The 23414-nt window shown below is 35.5% G+C and overlaps 1 protein-coding gene across 1 annotated transcript in view; it reads right to left on the reverse strand.

Annotated features, from left to right (window-relative positions):
- The window catches only part of LOC150095911 (glutamate receptor ionotropic, kainate 2-like), an 87744-nt gene extending 76247 nt beyond the window's left edge, over positions 1-11497 (reverse strand). The window contains exon 1 of the mRNA XM_090409561.1: positions 11446-11497. Coding sequence (XP_090265687.1) covers positions 11446-11497 — 52 coding nt within the window. The remainder of the gene's footprint in view (positions 1-11445) is intronic.
- Positions 11498-23414: the final 11917 nt, after the last annotated feature.

Raw genomic sequence — 23414 nt, forward strand, 5'->3', positions numbered from 1 at the left:
CTCTAGTCTTACGATGGCTTATCATCTGAATTTGTTTAATGATGTCTTGCTGCCATATCTTAAAATTTTTTATCACGAGATCGCCTGCTCTCAACTTCAGACACGAAATGGAAAATCACCCGAAAACGACCGCTCTTATGGCGTGACTCATTTGCATATCGCTGATAGCAGATAACCAGACTCAGCGTCATATTTTTCATAATATTCCTGACTTTTATATGTTAATTTTTTTCTTCTCCTTCGTTGAGTCATAGTTATTTTTGTCATTGTTCCGTAATTTATGGAACCAATGTGTCTACTATCCGAATGTGTTTGCAAATACCAATTTGATTTGACCCCATGGTACTATCAATTCTCCATAAATGATAACAACCCTCTCTTTAATGTTAGAAATTCTCTAAGGATATTATTATTATTTTACAGTATGTACCGACTGTACTAATCTGTATGTACCGACATACAGATTATTATTTTTTCTTCAGGACTTACCATAAGGCAACCTTCATTCGTCTTGATAACACATTTTCGACTGTTTGAATTACACATTCATTTGTACATCAATGTTTACACACTGTCTGGACGACCAGAATAAAGAAGTTTCAGAGGAGTATCCATAAAATGCCATTCACGTTTCGCTCTTGGGAGTTTTGTCAGTTTAAAACGTTGACTGATTCGTAGCATGTCTGCAATGGCTAAGTCAACCTCGGAGAGTAAATATTATCTCTTTTAACACAAATCCTTCCTCATTTAGAGTGTAAACCGAAAACAAGAATTGGGTATGTGGAGAAATCTTCTTTTGCTTTAAAGCAAATTACAAAAGAAAAAATTTGCAGAGAAAGAGATTCTTTCTGAATATTTCTTTATATGCCTTTTCTAGGCAAGAACAGTTTGTCTTAATGTTCGTGGAAAATACTTCAAACATCGCACATTTTTCCTACCTAAACCAGCTGTTTATCTACAATAAAGATTTGTTTTCCTGAAGTACACAGGACACAATCAATTCTGTAATATAAAGGAGTCCTAGAAGAGGCTTAGCGTTATTTTATTTTGGTTTTTAGCTAAACTATTACAAAGGAAAGTTCCTTAAAGTAATTAACGCTATTCATAGTCAGCATGTTATTGACATCTTGTTGCAAATAATATTACAAGTTATAAATTATAATAAACTAATAATAAACATGCCTGCCTACCAAGTATTCCGAGCCAATCAGTTATCTTTCTTTTTATCATGTATTCTTCGCAATATACTGCAGTACCATAAATTTTTAATTCGATCATATCGTAATCATTGAATAAATATTTCGCTGATTTAATTTTTATATGACTGCCATCCACAAAATAGTTTAAATCTATAGTAAATTGTACCGTTGGTGAGTGCTAAGGTGTTTTGTTCTTGTTTTGTTGTTTTAAAAATATTTTATGTATTTTCTAAATAATCCCGAATGCCTGCTGTTGAAATTAAACATGGGACATTTGCAAACCACTGGTTTGTTTTTGCACGTTTGCAAAAACAAACCTCCGGTGACTTACTTAATCGCTTCCAGGGATCTTCATTAAGCATTCACATACACTCTTGGAAAGAAGTGGAAGGATATCCCCATTGGCAAGGTGTATCGTGCCATATAACGATAAATGCCATGTAAAAAAAAAAAAAAAAAAAAAAAAAAAAAAGAAATAGCCGTAACATCTTTTGAAGAAAGATGATGAATAGCCAGTCTCTATCCTTGAAGCCTTCACTGATAATATGAACCCATGCTATAAATGCATCATGGTTTACCTAAAGAGTGTGTGTGGTGGTGGTGGTGGGGGGGGGATGGTTTAAAAATTAGTTAGTTATTCACATGTGACCTCATTTTGGCGCCGTAGTCGCTTCCGATATTTCACTGGTTCTGGGAGTGAAGTCTTCTGCTATAAGAAGTGGTAGGCTCGCAGAAGCTCTTTCCACAAACAGTTCGTAGGATATTTATATTTATTTATATTTATAATGTTCAATGTAACAAAAAAAAAGAATTAGAAAGAATAAAATTAGAGATGAATGGAGTAGACGGTATTCTGAAGTATTATAAAGTATGCATATGGAGTGAACTCCATACGTGCGCTATTATCAGATGAAATACACAGACTTTTGTACTGCAGTAGCATTTGTGTGTTTTCGAGTCGTTTATTTTATTTTTCTCAGTTTAATTATTCGTGTTTCGTATGCGTACAAAGCCACTGTTATCGTATACGAAAGATCGGCGAGAATGTGGAGTGTAAGAAATGCAGTTTTATAACGTGAATATAAAAACTAAATACAGATCATAATTCGTTAATCTGATAGCTTTTTTGTCTTTCATTTTTTTATTTTATTTATTAAGATTACTAAGTGTTGATAATAACCTCGATAACTAGTTTTTCTACCTCGAATCGATTTCACCTGCTATCGTCTATCATTGCTGACGTTCTTTTGTTTTCTGAGCATCAACTTCTACACTGTTTGAGAAACCAAAGTTATTCTATTCATTCAATTCCACCACGTTTTTTTTTATGAGAATTCCAACAACCTTCCAGACTCCTCACATGTAAATCAATAATGGCAGTAACCAAGAACCGTTCTGTTTACTTGCAAGGCAACGTGGATGGAAAAAAAGGAATTCACCTTATCATATTATCCTCGCTGAAACTTTTCATCTTAAAGAAATCCGCTGTTTCTTTGAGGATTTAGCAGCGTGTTGCTCGGTGATGTGCTTAGCAGCTTTTATACACGAAAGGACTGGCAAAGCGAATGTGTACAGTTTTTCTCATACACGCCTCGTGTATGTATGTGTCTGGACGGAGAGATTTTCAAGGTGACAGCACAAAGTTTTTCTTCTATTGATTCTGCTACTGTAAGAATACACACTAACAACCAACTAGATGGACACTCTATATACAAACATACGGGTAATTCAATAGAAGCCTGCACAAAAGGGTGGATAAGCTGATGTCTAGTTACAAATGATGGCCCAGCATTCAGGTAAATTTCTATTCCATGAATTTCGTAGTCAGTGAATGATTTATTCAGAGATCTCCTTGGACTGCTGATTAAACTACTTCAGCAACGAACATGTATGACTTGCCAAAAAAAAAAAAGATTTTGAAAAACTATTGTTATTACCTAAGGATTTTACCTTGTTTTCTTTTCTTTTATTTATTTACCGATTACTAGAAACATAATGACAGATTTTAAGAACAGGAGTCTCATGCATGTCATTTGATGCATAATACTCTTAAATGCCTACAAATAACCGTCGGGATTGGATAGGTGGTTGAATCACGGCTCAAGGAACTAAGGTTCCATAAAAGTATGGTCGTTGGTAAATAATCTGACCAGTTTTTTTTTTTTTTTTTTGATCCTGCTTCTTGCGTATAAAACCTGCTAATACAAATCCTTATAAAATCATTTTTAAAGGTTTGTTCTCAATCTAGGCATTCGAACCCAGGTCTTTTCAATCAAAGGATATTGTTGTTACCGAATGAGTTAAACTCTATAATCATCTGGAATAAATGCCAACAAAATTGTACTTCATAAAAATTGTTTAAATTATAAACGCCTCATTTGGACTACATGATATTTAATCATTCTCCGTCTTCTTGATCCCTTTTTTGCAAATTCCACACTTCTTCCACCCAGGCAGACTGATGCCACATCACGCTAATTAAAACTGCATTCACTGTTTTAAATCAAACAGATTCATCCTACATGATTCGTAGAGACTTCATGCAATCAAACTCACCACAGTCCTGTAATCATTCTTAAATAATTAATTTAGGAATACATGATTCTTAAAAAAGGATCATAGATGCAGGAGAAAAATATATAACACGAGGTTTGATCAGCAATATCGACAAGAGACCGATGGATTGTATAATGAATTGCATTTGTGTGTTATGGTATAACGATGCAGAGAATGGTGTTCTTTCTGGACATCTTGCTGCTTGTTTTATTTAAGTGTGTAATTTAGTAAAATATGGGAGCAGAATACCGGAAATGGACACTCAAAAGTGGATGTTACCATGACATTACTCTTCCACTTTCAGCGGCCAATTTGCGGTGGACATCTCTAAATATGTGTCATTTGGAGAAACAGGCATTCCACCCACAGAAATTGATACAATGCAATATCTTTGCTTTTTCTCCATAATTAAGTAAGTGTAGGTTATATTTGTCTAAATAAACATACAATACGGAAGTTTTTATTAATAAGTGTGAGTTGATCTTATTATCCTGAGGAAACTATTATTTTCTTTCTGTTATTATCAAAGAAGAATATAGAAATTCCCAGATTTATTTACAATTTGATTTGATTAAAATCTCTTATTATTTCGTTCTTTTATATTGGGGAAAATGTCGTTATTAACTACTGTTAAAAATTAATGACATTTCTGAGAAGTGAAACTGATGCTGTGCTAACTTCATGTTCATTTCAGCATAATTTTATACTCCAGAGATCTAATCTGGAGTATGAAATTAATGATGTTTGCACGCAGAAAACAATAAACAAACAAACGTAAATTTTTATTCATGACGGTCCAATTAATTAATTTTTTTTCCTTCCTATTTCAACTTGGAATAATTCTTGTTTACTAGAAAGTTGGCAAAATGAAAAGAAGATGGAATAAAGACAACTAATGGTCGAATAAAAATGATGCAATAAATACCAAATTAGTCTCGTAAGGACTTTCATAAAACTTTGGAAGTGGTGATTCTAAACCGTTTCTAGGCAAATTCGACCTTATTCTTCTGCATTATACTACTAACCGGATATTTATCGAAGATATCGCATATCGAGCAACCATGCATTACTCGATGCTTTCACAATTTAGTGACACTTCACTGCTATTGCTTTATTTCTATTTTTGAGATCACGCAGAGCGAGATCACAGAGTAAACAAATGCGTCAATTTCTTGAAGTTCTCTTTGTCCATTTAACAAAACAATGTCAGAGCCACCTGTCGTGTGTACACAACTTATCGCTTCATAATTTGAATGACATCCTTCGCTGAATATGAAGAATCAACTCTTTTTATAATGTGCATCATTCTCGCGTGAGCTGCGATCTCATGGTACTGTCACTGGAATCAATATATTCAAATACCCTCGACGCAGTTGATGTCAGAATTATCATGTAGTGTAGACTTCCCTCTGTGTCACCAATCTTGTTTAGATGGAATATTTTTTATTGATGATAATCGTGTACGATTTATCAGCATCTCATTTAAGTGTAATGGAAGATACTAGGACTATTGCAATATTTGTGAAACAGGTTAATATATGAACGAATTCCGTAAAATAAAATTCCTTTGGGACGCCTAATAAATTTAGTTTTTATATTACTTTTATTAATCTAATTCATCGTCATACGCACAATTACCGAACCACCACTGAAAAGTCTTTTCCAAGATAACTCCAAGACTGCCTACCAGTAACTCTTCAATATCAATTTCCTTCTATGTGTTTCAGGACTGTTCGAATATTTGCACCATTAACACTGGAAGTGACCATGATAATGGTCAATATGCAGAAAAATTCAAAAAAAAAAAAAAAAAACGAGAAAAATTCGAACATCAATGCAAACCATAGTTATTCACATGTGACGTTATTTTGACGCCGTATGTTCATTCCCATACCTTACTGGTTTTGAGAGTGAAGCCTTCTGCTAGTTGGGTCGTAGATGTCCTATCTACAAAGAGTCAGTAAGACAATCACAAACATCAATGCTCCTGGCGACATTCGAATCCGTAGCCTTTTGTCTGGAAAGGGGATACGCTAGCCACTCGTCCAACCAGGTCAGCAAGGCAAAGCATAGATGTACACACATTCAATATTTAAAAAATTATATATTCTTAATTGAAATAACCAGTAGATTTTAAATCTTCATATTGAGTTTGTTCCATTTTTCTTCGTTTCTTCATTTCGTAATGATAATGTCATTAATTTTTGATACATCAATGTAGTCATCGATATGAAGATTTTAAAACCTACTGGTTTAATTCAATTTAGAATATTTTTTAATATTGAATTCGAGAAAAAAAACTGAGCTAGGGAGGATCTCACTGCATCGTATGCACTACTTAATCCTCCATCTACTATTCACTAGTACAATTTTTGTCTGCGTGTCTTCTCTGGAGTTAGAGAACTCTGCGTTTCTCTGAAAAATGCGATTTCACGTTTTTCATTCCGTGCAGGCAAGCCCAACAGAAAACCTCGGTAGTTTTGAATGAGATCACCTGAATCTCACAGAATCGTTGGGACACAGTTTATAATAGTCAAAGTGCTGAGATCAACTCAACTGACTACTGAATCTGTTTGATCAGGCAAATGAAACAAATGCAACTCTCATGTTTCAGGAATGCTCTACAGCAGTGTTTCTCAACCTGTGGTCCATGGACCACAGGTGGTCCGCGACGATGGGAAAGGTGGTCCGCAGACAGACTTAAATTATATTTTTTTAATTATCCAAACAAAACAGATTAAAATTGAATAAGTAAGTAAAAATTATTGAAAACAAATGGAGCCTTAAAAAAACCAACAAATAGCGTCAGAATGTTCAGAGGCGGAAGCAATAAAACTATATTGTTTTTTACTTCACACCTCTTTTATTATTCGTCATTCTGCCGCTAAATTTGTAGCTGCAGAATGACGAATAATAAGAGGGGTGAAGTGAACAACAATATAGTTTTATTGCTTCCGCCTTCCCTTGCTGTTTTGTCAGATTTGAAGTGAACATGTGTTATCCACATTTCAACCAATGGCTTGTTGTTTATTGATTTTTATTATTAAAGACCAAGGCTCAGTATACCTTCAGAAGTGCTAAGTGATACTAGAACAAAATGTGTCGCGAGTTAACCCCAGTATTTATATATTTATATATTTTTCGGAAACCTTTTATTTAATAATGGAAAAGTGGCTTAGTACTAGGACTTTGAAAAGAAGAGCAAATGAAACAGGTGATGCTAACCCTCATTGAAATACACGTGTTGTAACGGCTAGTGAATCTGATACTATTAAAGTAGAAGAAACAAGCAGTTCAAAGTAAAAGTACAGTAGGAAATATAACAGTTTATATTTGGAAATCGGGTTTACTTGGTGTGGAGATGAAAGGGTACAGAAACCTCAATGTGTTTTGTGTTATGAAGTGTTGTCGAGCGGGTGCATGAAACTTGCGAAACTCCGACATTTTCAAACTAAACATTGTGATGTGAAAAATAAGCCAATTGAATTTTTTTCAGCGACGCTTAGGGACATCAAATCATGGGAAAGATATAATTTCAGCCATGGGTTCCATTAATAGCAAGGCACTCTATCTCTTAAGTTTGCGCATGGCGAAAACAAGGAAACCTCAATCTATTGGGGAAAAGAAAAGTTACTACTTCCAGCTATAAAAGATGTGGTAAAAACTATGTTCGGCAACAAGTTACTAAAAGATGTTGATTTGATTCCGCTTCCAATTGACACTGTCGGTCGCAGAATTAATGATATGGCAGGTGACGTAGAATCTCAGTTATCGAAAAACAGTTAAGAAGAGCCCTTATTAAACATTACAAATAGACGAGACTACTGATGTCACAAATGATGCACAGTTAATATGCTACGTAAGATATGCGAATTATGACGATATTCTGTTTTGTAGAACTTTGTCATCCCGAACAACTGGAGAAGAAATATTTCACACTCTCAATAATTCCATAATACACAAAGGGATCCAGTGGGTAAAATGCATGGGCTTCTGTTTAGATGGAACTCGCGCTCTTACAGCCAGGCAGTGGGATTGTTTCTAAGGTCAAAGAAGTAGTTCCGGATATGAATTGGGTGCATTGTTTCATACATAGGGAAGCGCTAGCCTCCAAGGGAATGCCACTAGAATTTAAAACTGTGCTATACAACGCTGTCAAGCTAGTTAATTTTATTAAAGCTCGACCGTTAAATAACAGGTTGTTTTCAGTACTCTGCGATGAAATGGGCAGTGAATATATACATCTTTTGCTTCGTTCTGAAATTCGCTGGCTTTCCAGGGGCAAAGTACTAACAAGGTTATCTCAATTAAGGCACCAAGTTTTATTGTTTGTAAATGAACGTAATTCTGATTTTGCATCACTCCTTGTTGACGAAGCATGGTTATCAACACTATCCTATATTTCAGACATTTTTTCGAAATTAAATGAATTAAATATCTCCCTTCAGGGAAATTCTTCAACTGTTCTTGATGCCTACGACAAAATAAAGGCATTCGAGAAAAAACTGATTTTATGGATTAATTATGTAAAAGACAGACAATCTGCATTTTTTCCAACATTGGAATACTTTTTAGTGGAAAATAATATTTTTGTTCATTCTGAGTTTGTGACTACCCCAAAAATCTGAAACGGAATTTTGGAACATATTTTCCGAATAATTTTATAAAAAGTTTCTGTGGGTTCGCGATTCATTTCAGGCTTGCAGTCACGAGAACGATCTTTCGTTATCGAAAAAGGAACAGTTAATTGAACTTTCAAGTGACATTGGGCTTAAAATGCAATTCCGTGATCTAGGTTTTTTCTCGATTTTGGATTTCGTCTTTAGTGAGAAGTAAATTTCTGAATTATCTGAAGAAGCATTGAAAATCGTCCTGCAGTTTTCTATAACCTATCTTTGTGAGAAAGGATTTTCATCGCTCCTTCAAATAAAAACAAAATACAGAAATCTTCTTCGTGTGTGTGCCGATCTTCGACTGAAGTTGACCAATATTGAGCCAGATATCCCGCAACTTTGCAAGGGCCGAGAAGCTCAACCATCTCATTAAAAGTAAGTACCAACATAATTATATCATCTTATTTATTTGTTTAATAAAAATTAAAACTTTGTTCAATGATGATACACTTTTAATCGTTTACTTCCAATTTAATTAATTATGTTGCCATATCTTTCAAAACATGCTTTTAGATTTATTATGTTATAAATGGCACAGTTTTTCCGAAATGTTGGTAATTCCTACATAGGTTTTTTTTTTTAAAAAAATTACAAAAAGTCAAAACGACATATAGGGAAATAACTTAAAAACGGTATGTTTATTTTTGAAGTAAAACTTTAATTCCAACATTCTAAAATGTTATTTTTCTTGCCTTTCTGTTCGCAAAATCATCGATCACATTGTCGAAGTCTATTTCATCACTCAGTTGCTGTTGTATAAACAGTAAGGCAAGATTTCATAAACGCCAAAAAAGGTGCCGCCAAGAGCGGATCCCCACCCGCAGCTACGCCTCTGTAACTTAGTGGTCTGTAGAATTGTTTTAGGCATTTTACTTGTCCTTGGGCTTAGAAAGGTTGAGAAACGCTGCTCTACAGTATTGCAATTTTCTTCTTGCTTAAACGTTTTGCCATTACAAACAAAAAGTGAGTCTAATATGCTTCTCCCAGAGTGTACTCGTTTTTATAGATGATTGTTGATAGATAATAATTCAAGTCGTCTAAATGCAGTATTTCTATAACGATGTGAACTCGTGTTGACTTCCAGATCTTCTGATTCTTATATCGGTGTGTTATACACAACAATATTAACAAGATTTCTCCTTCTCCAGCTAACCATGAGAAACACTATAATTTGACTTTGGAAATCGTAGCTTTGCGATTCAGCCATTTATAAAGCTTCAAAAACTTCAAATTAAGAGGTTCGCCTCTAATTTGCTGTACTCCATAGGCTTAAATTAAATAAAAATAAATTCTGATACTTATTTAAAAAAACTATTACGAAGATGAATAGCTGTATGTATATTCATGATACGTTAGTCAAAGTGCTTTACGAGTGAAAATTCAGTATACGATACCAAAACGGGATTCTCACAGTTCTACCATCAATAAAACGAGTTTATTTATCACTTCTAGGGTCGATCATACCTATGACGTGAGTGACACTTTAATAAAGATCCCATAAAGCATTCTCCACTAAATCGCTGTGGTTGTCATGACAACAGCTCTGTATGAAGCATGGAGTGAGAAGTACCTTTTCTGAATTAACTGGAGTGGAGTCACTAGGTAGAATTAATTGTATTACATCGCAAAATCATTAGTTTGAAATATGAAGTGTGAGTGTGAATATAGAGACGAATTCTCACTCCTTTCTGAATTAACTGCTAAATATCTCATTTGCGGGAAGTGCAACTGATTAAGGATAATACACAACTTGATGGTGACACATGAGATTCAGCAAGTGTTAAGATATTTGCTATTTTATTTCTTGATAAACCTGCATTTTCTGTTAAAAGTATGTATAAATTTCAATAAATTAATAATTTAGGTTAATTACACACGAGCTATGAATCACTAGTGCCATTGGTAAAATGTTCCACGAAAAACGTTTCGATATTATCGTATAACTAGTTCATGGTAAACTTTATAGGTCAACAGTTCTTAACTAATGGCTTGTCTCATTTATAACGACTGCATGTGGCTACTGACTGGCACAGTCCCTCAAGAATACACAAAGTTTTACTAGCTTTTTACAGTTTTTCTAACTCATTTCCTGTATTCTTGTCAGAAATTGCACCCTTCCTCCAAAGTTAATCTTCGACAAAAGAAAATTTATTTTCTGTCCCATCTAAGACGTTTAAGGGCTTCTTCATCTGAAAGTAAGTCTAACATTGGAAGAGCCATCAACTTTATGAAAGATGGTTCACCAAATCTTACTAAACTCTTCACTTGGTCACATGCAAATATAACAAATCCCCATCGCTAACCACGGAATTCTAGAGGTGCGATGAAGTGATTTATTCTTTGGGTAATCTAATACACAGTTTCACTTTGCTATTTACATAAATGAAATAACACGAACAATGATAGCGCAGTTTAGAACTTAATTGGTAATTGCTTGTTAGATTTTGAATGAGGACCTTTTCATCAATAGGTCCTCATTCAAGATTTAACAGGAATACAATAATAACCAAAGAAATACTTGTACTATTAGTGAAGAAAACAAATTGTAAAAAGAGAACATAATTTGAATTACCTTAAATGAAGTAATAAGGTGGAGAAATTTGTCTGTCTAAATAGAAATTTTGTATTTTAAAAGCATTAGTGATTAAAATATACTCTATGCAAAATATGTCAAAATGCTAAAAAAGGTCCAAAGGTTACGTGCGAGTTACCTACGATAGCGTAACGCCCGAGGCGAGAGCATTCGTCGAAAGCGAATCGAACTCGCGTTCTACGAAAAGAGCGCTCTTCAAGGAGAAGAATTGTGACGTGATAACGTGAGAGCGAATAAGCAGGTGCCATCAGAAATTTCTGTAACCAAAAGAGGGCGCGACGAGAGAGAATAAATGCGGGTTCGAGCGGGTTTCAGCCCCGGTTTTTTTTTTTCTGTTCCCGTTCTCGTTTGGAGCTACGATGCTGAGCAGTGGAAGGAAGCTTTACGATGACTGACGGCAGGCCTTTCCCCATTGCTAACTGACCAGTATCGGACGAGCTGTACGCGAGATGACGGCGTCCATCAATTCGAGCCATGGTTAAAGGTTTTTGCCGGGGTGAGACAGTGGAAGGATCCCTCTGGAAAGTGGTCAGGATAACGACAGTGACCAGCAAGATGAGCGTCTGCTCAGCAGGATGCAGAAAATGGCTATATGTGACGATCAACGTGACCTCCACGTGGATGTGACCCGCTGAAGCAGAAACGTATCAGAGGACAAAGGACGGATGAAAGGGACACAGTAACATCAAATGGCGGTAGTAACGTACAGAAATTTCTTATTCAATTAGAATTAGCATTAGAGGAAAGGAGTGAACGAGAATTTAGTTGGATAGGAAGATGGACAATTACTTAGAGAACTTCTGAGTGATTAATGTGCTTAGCGATTTGTTAGTTCCATTGGACTGGCAGTCTGAAGATTTAAGATTTTGCGTGAGACCTGATTAATGTGGAGGGACCCATATTGACAATTGAAGTTAGGAATTATGAATTTGTATTTTATGTTAAGTGTGTATTTATTTATTTAACCGAAGAATATGAGTTGTATGTTCGTTAATTAGTGTTCTTTCATTGTTTGTCAAGTGATTTAGTAATGATAATGTGATATGCTTTTGATTTGTTTAAACATATTTGTAAACTCATTAGATTCTTAATAAACATGTTTTGCTGTGTAAGCCTGAGCATGAGACTAATTTTACCACTCATAAAAGTTTGAACCTATGCTTGCCTATTGCTCTTTTACACCTTTAATTGGTAATGAGGTAGGTTTAAATATGCTGTTATTGTTTTCAAAACAGTGAGTTAGGGCTGTTTATTGTCAGAAAGAGTGTTAGTTTTAAGGTCGATTATCTGTAGTTGTGCGATTTAAGAACCTCTCGAAGAAAGGCTTATAAAAAGTTCTCTCTCTCTCTCTCTCTCTCTCTCTCTCTCTCTCTCTCTCTCTCTCTCTATATATATATATATATATATATATATATATATATATATATATAATGTTAAAGAACTTGGAAAATGGAGTAAAATCAGGCTTAAAATAGCTTGGTGTCTTTAACATTTATCAGTGGCATCGCGTGCCCATTTCGGTTGGGTGTGCTGTCGTGTGTTACACAATACATGTCAATTTGACCGTATGCATGGGCGTGCATCCTCAGAAAATTCTCCAGACGGGGGGGACAAATAATTACATCAATAAATTTTTATAATTATTGATTTAATTAAATAAATACATCAATAAACATCTTTTGGCATTTTTTTGATGTAATTATTTATCGATGTAAACTACAAATACATTATTTTCATTTAACATCAATTTTAATCATTTTTAATTCTTGGGGGAAAATATTATTCAGAAATAACAGTTTTAGCACAATTTCATATATAAAAAATTGACGGCATATTTTATTAACAATCAACTAATTAATTAATCCCAAAATCCTGAATTAAATTATTTCAGTTTAAAAGCAAAAAAATCAAAACTCACAAGTAAAATAATATTAAATTACATATACTTACCTTTTAAAAATGTATTTTTCTGTTTAAATTTGTTTCACTATAAATTTACACTTCACTCAGTGACTCACTAGACACAGAGGGCAAACGAACTGGTCTCGCTGTTGACGAATCAGAAAAGATCAACCAAAAACAGGAACACGTGTTTTATTGTTGCAACAAAACATGTATTCTAAGGTTACCCCACCATTGGCTGAAACAGGCCAACTCATAATAAAATTTTAAGACAGACAAAGCTTAAATATAAGGTTATAAGACATACGGTTACACATCTCAATCACTTTTATGATTATAATTTGTGGAATTTTTTACTCAAGCTGGGGGAGTTCCCCATTTGTCCCCCTCTCTCTCTGCAGACGCCCATGACCATATGATTGCATTTTTATCGATGTATGAAAGTTTTGAGAGTGCACAGCACATCAGCACATTTTGAACACTCTATGGGGGGGGGGGGAACAATCTGTTTGTTTTAAGATTTATTAGAAAACAACAATGAAGGAGAATGCTATAGTTGATTGGTATATTTGAAATACTCAAAGATGAAAAGATGTGAACCATCATTTATAAGACATGTTACAATAGGAAATGGAAAGAAAGAATAAGTGTGAGTAGAAATACTTTCATTAATGGTAAACAAATTATTAATAATTACCATTTGTGTCCTATAACATGTTGAGTTTTATTAACGTGACGCAACGTTAATAGCCCGGGTGTGCTTTTGAAATGCATACACCTTTGTGCCCTCCGAATAAATGTAAAGAGGGCACAGCAGGTTAAATTCTTAGCTTTCTAATATTTTTAAACCGCTGAGAAGGAGAGGCTGGGCAAGCTAAATTTTGAGTTCACCTAGCGGCTGTGAATTTATGATGGCATAATTAAAAAAAAAACTTATGAGGAGACAGAGAATGGCAGGAATAAATATCGTTTGATGGAGCAGCAAATCTTCTCGTAAAATTTGTTGCCCATGTTATGTGTATTTCTCTGGTTTGTGTATATTTCGCTTCATTTCCCAAGAAATTTCTTTTGCTTACTGAGACTCAGTATACATAATATCCGATCATTATCGGAATTATCCATACTTGCGAGAATTCTACATGCATCAGTTTTTTTTTTTTTTTTTTTTTTTAGTTTTAGTATCAGCGGTTCTTCTTCTTATCAATCTCGCATGTGCTGGTATTTTGTTGTATTCAACAACGTCTTATAATACACAGAATAGTAATTTTTATTCAGGAATAAATATTTTTAACTGTCTGTTGTTTCCGAAGACCAGAATATACCGTTAAAAAACTTTGCAACCTCAACAGATGCTATACTGCATAGCAAGAGAAACATTTAGATTTTTTCTCCTAACATCCAGTTTCACATTTTCAGTTCCAGAAAACATGTGTAACAGCTGTTTGTAATAAAGTCATCAGATATAGTAATTGCTCAACTCATAACAAGTGACAACATTCAATTGCATTGGTTGACACAATAACCAATCACAGCCGCTAGGTGCTCAGTGAACTCAAAATTTAGCTTGCCCAGCGTCTCCTTCTCAGCGGTTTAAAAATATTAGAAAGCTAAAAATTTGACTCGCTGCACCCTCTACATCTTTTCGAAGGGCGCAAAGGTGTATGCATTTCAAAAGCACACCCGGGCTATTAACGCAAACGTGACGCAATGTTTACGCAGCGAAAAGTGCCTTCTTCATTAAGCACCACTAATACTTTATTACCTTAGTGAAGAGGACAATTAAGAATTAGTACAATATATTGTGTTCAAGTTTAAGAATAGTGAGAAGTCTGCAAACAATTAAGGGAGTCTTTAACGGGAATAAATGCAAAAATATAATATGGGTGATACTGATATTTCGTGGATGAGCACCGCACACCTAGCACACTCGGAATATTCATCCCTGATATATATATATATATATATATATATATATATATATATATATATATATATATATATATATATATATATATATATATATATATATATATATATATATATATAGAAAGAGAGAGAGGGGAGAGAGAGTCACCAATTTTAGTCACTTTGCAAGGAAAGTGCAAAGAAATTTCCATACAATCATAAAAGGAGGCCAGATGCATTTTGATCTTAGTAGTTGTTATTTTAAATAAATGACATGTGTTTTTGAAGTCAAGAAAATATGACTACAGATTTCCTTAATTCTTAACCTATGATATGATTCAGCAAAACTATTTGGTGAGTGTATGTAGTTGCCCTTTCTGGGCCCATTTCCTCACCTCTAAATCGCTAATTAACCAGGTCTTTTAGTGTTTAGTAAATCGATGCATAGTGGAGAATAGACAATAAAATAATGTTTCCTAATTTTTACACACCATACAATACCCTTTCTTAAAAAATGAACACTGTTATACTTCTGTTGAAGTCTCCTGGAATTTTGCCACTTTGATCACCATCAAAGTGCTAAAGTTTCAAGAAACATTCTCTTTCACTCTTCCCATCATCTTTTAACATTCCTGCAGTAATCGCATTACACAGTGGTGATTAAAGTAATAATTTATTTATAGTCATTCTAATCTCAGATGGTGTAATGAGATTAATACCCAATTGGAAAATTGAACGAGTCTGTTCTCCAAGAATAATTGTGTCCCAAGGACAACTGTATCAAAGAATGTTGTTTAAAGATACTCTGCCTTTATATAATCTTTTAAAAAACATGATAAATTTTCAATTGTATTTAAACTTATTTATTAATGTTCCGATACCTTAGTCCATTCTCATTATTTGTATGCCATTTCAGCCTCTTCCTCTGTTCTTCCAGAAATTAAATGCATTCTCACACTACTCAAATAATTCTGTTTTTTTGCTTCTCTCTAAGCCATAAAGTAGGGCGACTAGTTTCATTGAATAGCTTTTTCTTCAAACTATCCTACACACTTTCTACATCACGATCTTTTAGACTAACTCTTTCATGACATGGGAAACTCATAGTGGTATATTTTGTCAGAATTCGCATTGCTTAATGTTTCAATGTTAACATTAATAACCGTAAGCCTTAGACTGCATTCTCTTCTCTTCAATGGATGTATTTTTAACAAGGGAGAAATCAATTCCTATCTCTGTACCTCGATATATCCTAGAATTCCTCACACGACATGACCATTTAATGTTAATTAGGATAGAGTCAGCCATGATTTAGTGGATACTATCAGTCAAACCTAACTACACTTGATGTTTGAAATAAGTGTTTTTTTTATATCCAAGTCCATTTAGCTAACAGAGTGGATGAGTCTCTCATATTGTCACTGCAATTCCAAATTCCAAATAAACCAATTATTTCTGCCCAGTAATTGGAATCAGTGCCAACCTTAGCATTCAAATCTCTCCAAAATAACTGTTATACCACCTTTCTTAAAACTGCTGCGTATGTCTTGTATCTCGTTAAGAACTGTTAGTAATGCACTTATATCCAAAAAGAGCATTACTAGCAGTTCTATTACGTAAACAGCCTACACCTTGTTGATTTACCGTCCTTATCCTTACGTCCTGAGTATATAAATCAAGTATTACCTTTCTGAATTTCGCCTTTTCATATCCGTCTCACTTTGTGTACGGTAAGGATCTCAACATGTACCCGTGAAATTCTTCAGTAGGATAGCAACCAGAAAGTCTTCTTCGGTATCCTTATGTGTCCTATAGAAAGAACGAGTGTAGTAAATATGAGAAGATTTTTTTTTTCGTGAGCCAGCAAAATCAGTTCCCTAAACCGAGCATGGAACATTAACCTATTTCTCCACTACCTTCAGTTTAAGTCAACAAAATCAATTGTCAATGACACATCAGTTGATATGTCGATTATCAATCTGTCTGAGTCCAGTTGCCCAAGCCAACAGAGGGACACAGCGTCGGTTTCTTTTCACAAATGCCTGTCAATGCAACAATATTCATTCCAAATCAAAATTAAAAGCCATAATCATAGTCATTGATTGAGTTTAAGTGGTCAGGTTAGATCAATATGATCGATTCTTAGCAGAGAGTGCTTTTGGCTATTGTACTATTAACCGAAAACACTATTACAGATACTCCCACTGGCAATAACAATTGCCAGTGTGAGCATCTGTAATAATACAATAATTTAAATATGTGTGTGTGTGTGTGTGTGTGTGTGTGTGTGTGTGTGTGTGTGTGTGTGTGTGTGTGTGTGTGTGTGTGTGTGTGTGTGTGTGTGTGTGTGTGTGTGTGTGTGTGTGTGTGTGTGTGTGTGTGTGTGTGTGTGTGTGTGTGTGTGTGTGTGCGCGTGTGTGTGTGTGTGTGTGTGTGTGACAATGGAGAACCATTCTTGAGTAAGAATTTCACTTGAATTTCATTATGCAATTCCCAGAAATTGCATAATGAAATTCAAACTTGTAAATGCAGTATTATCAATAAGTTAAATGTCACAGCCATTAGTTGCAATATTATTAGATATCTGCATGTGGTGTTTGTAGGAATTTGATTGAAAATAGCCAGGAACGGGAAGCCTTTAAATTCAGTCCTTTATATTCGAAAATAGTTAATAATAAATCTTTTATATAAACTATTTAGCTCTGTCGACTTCTTAAGTTATGTTCTAATAGGTGGCGTAAAAAAAAGTTGAATGAAAAAGTGAAGCGTAGCTTTATTAACATGAATAGCTCTCAGCTTACATTATTCTTCAAAGCATAATCAGACATATATCGACGCCCGAGAAATATTGATTTTTCTCCCTTTTATTATTAACTGCAAAGTTTCAAATTTCCCTTGGGTATCTTTATTTAAACTGGACACGTTTCGTTACCTAATAACAAATAATCACGCTTTACCATCTTTCCTTTAATTATGTTGACTTCTTTTATCCGATGGCCGTCAGGGAGCGCCATAACAAATTATTTTTCTTAAATTCTTATTTTCCATACTCACGCAAGCATATTACCGACACCTAGGGGTTGTACAAACTGTTAAAGGGCGATTAACAAGTGTGACACTGATAACGTGTTTCGTGTTAAAGGGTTTATAATCAGGGGAGTCTCAGAGGGCGAATACAACACGTTAATTAGATCGAACGAACTATCCTTGTTCTCGTATCTCTCAAGTACCCGACCTATCGTGGAATATTTTTAAAACGTCTTTTACAGGAGAAGTTTCATTAAAAGAAATCCAGGACAGATTTTTTTGTACGAAAAACTAATGTACGGACAAGTTACTTCGAATTATTTTCTTCAAAGTACAATCCAGATTTTCTGATATCAGTGGTAAGTTGAAAAAAATTTTTTTAGATCGAACTAACATCTAAAATTAGTGTTGTTGGGATAAGGATTAGATAACGTGGAAATAATACTTCACAGACTAAGCATGGAAAATTTCAAGTCAATTTAGACCTCCCAGTAAGCAGGGTGGGGTCTCATACTGCCTACTGAAAATCATTCATACGTAACATAAACACATTTACAAATATCCATGCTACAGTAAAGGTTTTTGAGTTGGCATGCAGCAATTCTTCTATTGCTTAACGTACCATTGAGAAGTACACTAGCTCTTGTGCATTAGAATCCTCTTTCCATTAAGGTGATTTTCATCCTGGGAAAGTGAAATAAGAGATGCGAAAGTAGGCAACACGAATGCAACCTTAAAGTAGAGATAAATAATAACAGTTATTTAAGATAATACAATTAAGAAACCTGTTGATATGGATACACAGATTATTATAATGAGAATTTCAGGCTATATATAGTTATTTCCTAAAGATCTCGAAAGAAGATTCACATTGATATTACGTTAAAATCTTCCATTTCACTATAACCATCATATGCTGGTTATTGTGAAGTTCTGAATATTTAAACTTCGCTCTTTGTGGCAGCATTTCTCTTAGATTATTCTCGACCGCTAGAACATAACTCTCTATAGATTTTGATTCTAGTTGCCAACAAGAGGAAATATTTCGAATTTTTTTTTTATAAACCAGTCTTTCAGTTATTTGATCCTCTACAGCTCATTCGATGTTGATAATGCCCTTTGACTGGAAACAGATTTCGTCTAAAATGCAAAGGACAATTATAAGAGCTTTTCAAATGAAAGTGGGTTAGGCAGTCTCGATTGATGGTAGCACGGTTTTCCTCTCGAATATCTGGTTTTATTATTCCTCAAAACAGAACAATTGGGTAGCACATACACATATGCTCACTGCAATTAATAGATATGTTGGACTGACCTTATAATCTTATTTGTTTCAGCTTCAGTTCCAAATAACAATATAACAAACAATTCGAATGAGTTGATCTCTAAAGTAAGCAAGTAGTTTCTTCTCTCCTGAATATGCGAGTGCATAACCCTCTGTATCAGAGAAAAAAGTACGTCAGAAACTCGCACTGTTTCAGACAATGCTATGATATTTATGGAATGCAAAAGTGAGGCAAGTGTCTGCTATAATAGTTTGCTATAACACTACAAAAACCATTGATTCGGCCGCTAGATGGACTCATGGTGTGTTTGTTGAGAGCTACTGATAAGATAAGTGTTATTTTAAGTTATCATTGACAATTTTGCTTGAATATTACACAGTTATGTTTGCTTTTCGTATCTTAGTGTGTCTTTTTGTGTATTTTTGGTGTTGTATTAATTATTAATTCGATAAGATACGATTGCACATGGCTCCGGTAAGAAGAAAAATGGTGGCTAGTAATAATGGTTCGCCATCTTTGTTCAATGACGGTAACATAAAGGAGATTCTTTGGTGTACTATCTGCAAAATGTATGCGTTGCGGAGAGCGGATGGAGTACGATTAGATGATGATAATGGAGTGAATGTGTGCAAAAAATGAGGAATTAAAGTGTGTTTCAGGTCGTGAGTGTGATATTTTTGTCAAATTTCAGAATGTAGAAAATAGCGATATGATAAGAAATTGAGAGGTTGTACCAGAGAGCTGTGAGGGCAGTGTAGAAAGTGAGAATGAAGGTGTTAATACAGAGCAAATTAATGGCTTACAAATAATAAAAAAGTTGAGATAGATGCAATGAGTGAGATCGCACGATTGAGCAGAGCGATACGTAGGGCAAAGTGGCAGCTGGAGCGTATGCACAAATGTCCACCGAGTGTAGCAGCCAATAAAAAAGCATGATAGGAAATAAGAGTATGATTGTGAACGAAGCAGCAAAAAAAATGAAGCAGCGAGTGCTGTATGGAGATTCGTTAGTACGAGGTGTGATAGTAGGGTATTTGACAAAATCGTACCAACTTGGTGCAATCATTAGGGATGTGAGTATTTAGGGAGCAAAAGCAAAGGGTGAAAGAAATGAGAGTGGTGGTGGTGGCAGGTACGAATGATTTGAAAGAAGATAAAATGGAAATGATAGAGGATTTGAAGGAATTGTTGGAGGTAACAAAAGAAGAGTGAGAGAGTTAGAATGATTAGCCTTTTGCTGTGATATGACAGTGACGAGTTTAGGAGGAGGACCATAATTGCAAATGACTTTATGCGCGGGTTATGCAGGATGAGTGGTGGGGAATTTGTGGACGTGTGGAGTAAGTTCGATGGGTGAAAGGATCTATATACGATTGATGGTTTGCATTTGAATTGATTCAGTTTAAGGAGACGTAAAAAAGTTTTGTTGAATGAAGTGGATGTGCAGAATCAGGGAAACTAGATTTAATAAGGGGGGGGTAGATATGCAGACCTTATAGAGCCAGTTGAATGTATGAATGAGTATAATATGCCAGAGCGAATAAGGAGGACAACAAATCAGAATGGGACAGTTAGTATAAGGCATCAAGGTAGGGATGGTCTGCAATTCAGGTATACTAATGTTAAGAATACTAGGAACAAGAAGGGAGAATTTTTAGCCTTGTTTGGTGCTTCCAGACCACAGGTTATTGGCATTAGCGAAACATTGCTGACTGATGATGATATCGCTAATGGGATTGAATGTGATGGGTATAGTGTGTTCAGGAATGACAGAGAGAATAAAATGGGGGAGGAGTATTATAATTGGGTGCTGCTATAGACTAGATGATGTAAAAGATGGTGCAGATAGTATGCATGAGCAAATAGAAGAAATGAGTGGAAGGAGGGTAATTAGTATGGGAGATTTTAACAATGGTAGCATTCATTGGAGGGAGGAGAGAACACATGGGAGGAAGGAATTGGATTTTATGCAGTTATTAAGGGAAAACTATCTGCGACAGCGCGTAATGGAAAATACTAGGGGTCAGAGAGTGCTTGACCTAGTAATTGCATCTGAGAATTTGGCTGTAACGAATATGACCACTTTGCCACCAATTGGTGAGAGTGATCATAAGTCTTGACTTGGGAGGCAGCTAAAGGTGTGGAATTTACAATTAAGACATGGTACATGTAGAATTATCGGGCTGGTAAGTATGACAAGCTTAGGAGCTTGATTGGTTCAGTGCCATGGCATGTAAAACTGCAAGGGCTGGATGATGATAGTGCATGGGAGGCGGTTAAGAAGTGTTTGCAGGAGGCAATGGCTATCTGTATACCTAGAGTCCGAATAATAAATCAAGTAGGAATTAAATGGATGAATAACACCATTAAGCTTGAACTGCAAAAAAAGAAGCAACTGTGGAGGGAATTTAAGGAGAAAGGTGACCTGCAGACACATGAGCGGTATAAAGCCCAGGCCAGAAGGGTAACAAGTGTGGTAAGAAAAGCAAAAGCGGATTATGAAAGAACACTAGCCATGTAGGCTAAAGAGAATCCCAAACAGTTTTTTCGATATGTTGCAATTAAAAGAAAATAATGTATAGATTGATTTTAAAGAATGCTGAGGGAAGGGAGGTAACCGAATCAGTTGATATAGTAGAATTACTGACTGAGCACTTTGCAAGAGTATATCATTCTGGTGGTGACATTGCCGAAATGGAAGAACCAACAGCTTTTACAGGAATTATGGTGAATGAAGTGGAGGTGAATAGTCTATTACAAAACCTCAATGTCAATTCATCTGCAGGATTGGATGGTATACCAGCTAGTGTCGTTCGAGAAACGGCTGAAGAATTATCAGTGCCTTTGACCATTTTGTTTAATTTGAGTCTCGGGTCTGGGTTAATCACAATGGGGTGGAAAGAGGGGAAAATTGTTCCACTTCATAAAGGAGGTTCCAAGACTGCTGTTGAAAATTACTGGCCGATCGGCATATCAGGAATTGTTGTCAAGATCTTGGAGAAAATAGTCAAGAGGAAAATACAAGATTGGATAGAAGAAAATGGGCTACTCTATGGGTGACAGCATGGTTTTGTGAAGAGTAGATCATGCCTCAGTAATTTGCTCACATTCTGTAACACAGTGACAGCTGAACTGGATAAGGGTAACGAGTTACAGTGATTCTACTGGACCTTGCTAAAGCCTTTGATAGGATACCACATGGAATTCTAATCAGTAAACTGCAGCATATGAAAATCAATATGGGGTTGGTGAGATGGATAGGAGGGTGGTTGATTGAGAGATGTCAGAGAGTGGTTTATTCAGGAGTAGAGTTCAAAAGACAGCCTGTAACTAGTGGTGTGCCACAGGGTTCTGTTCTTGGACCACTGCTGTTTAATCTGTTCATTAACGATATAGGAAAGGATCTGAGAGGAACTGTGCATTTGTTTGCAGATGATGCAAAGCTAGGTAGAGCAATAGTGAATGCTCAGGATGTCAAAATTTGCAGGATGATTTGGATAGTTTGGAGGACCGGGCTAAGGAGAATGGATGTCAATTCAATGTGGAAAAATGTAAGGTTTTGCATTTTGAGGTGAAAAGATTAGCAGCAGTATGTCACATTGGTGGAACCGTACTCCAGGAGATTGACGAGGCCAGAGATTTGGGAGTGTTGGTGGATAGGGAGTTGAAGTTTAGGTGACACATCTCAAAAGTGGCAAAATCAGCTCATCAAATCACTTGGTTGCTGAAAAACACTTTAACGAGCAGAGACCAACAGGTTATTGTTCCTCTGTATCAAGCCCTGACAAGACCCCACTAGACTACTCTGCCCAGATATTAATGCCAGGGTTTTTTCTAGATGGGGAGGTGGTGGAGAGGATCCAGAAACGAGTGACCAAGATAATAGCAGGACTATGGAATGAACCTTATGAGAACAGGTTAAAGATTTGTGGGCTGTAGAAATTGGTTGATAGGCAAAAAAAGGGGTGATATTATTGAGACATTCAAATTACTGAAGGGTTTCTATAAGATTAATTCAGAAGATATTTTTGAGAATAGGACTGGTAGTGGGAGGACTAGGGGCCATCCATGGAAGTTTCATAAGAATGTGGTTAGCAAGGGTGTTAGAGCTAGGTTTTTTACTTGGAGAGTGGTAAATCAGTGGAATAAGCTGCCAGAGTCTGTTGTGGGTGCCATGACAGTAAATGTGTTCAAGGTGAAGTATGATAGATGCTGTGTGAATGTTGAATAGTTGTTCTTCACTTGATGTTGGGCCACCCTCGATGAGTCTCAG

The sequence above is a fragment of the Typopeltis vanoorti genome, chromosome 19 (assembly GCF_054136105.1).
Source record: "Typopeltis vanoorti isolate ZY-2024b chromosome 19, IOZ_Tvanoo_1.0, whole genome shotgun sequence".
Classification (NCBI taxonomy): domain Eukaryota; kingdom Metazoa; phylum Arthropoda; class Arachnida; order Uropygi; family Thelyphonidae; genus Typopeltis; species Typopeltis vanoorti.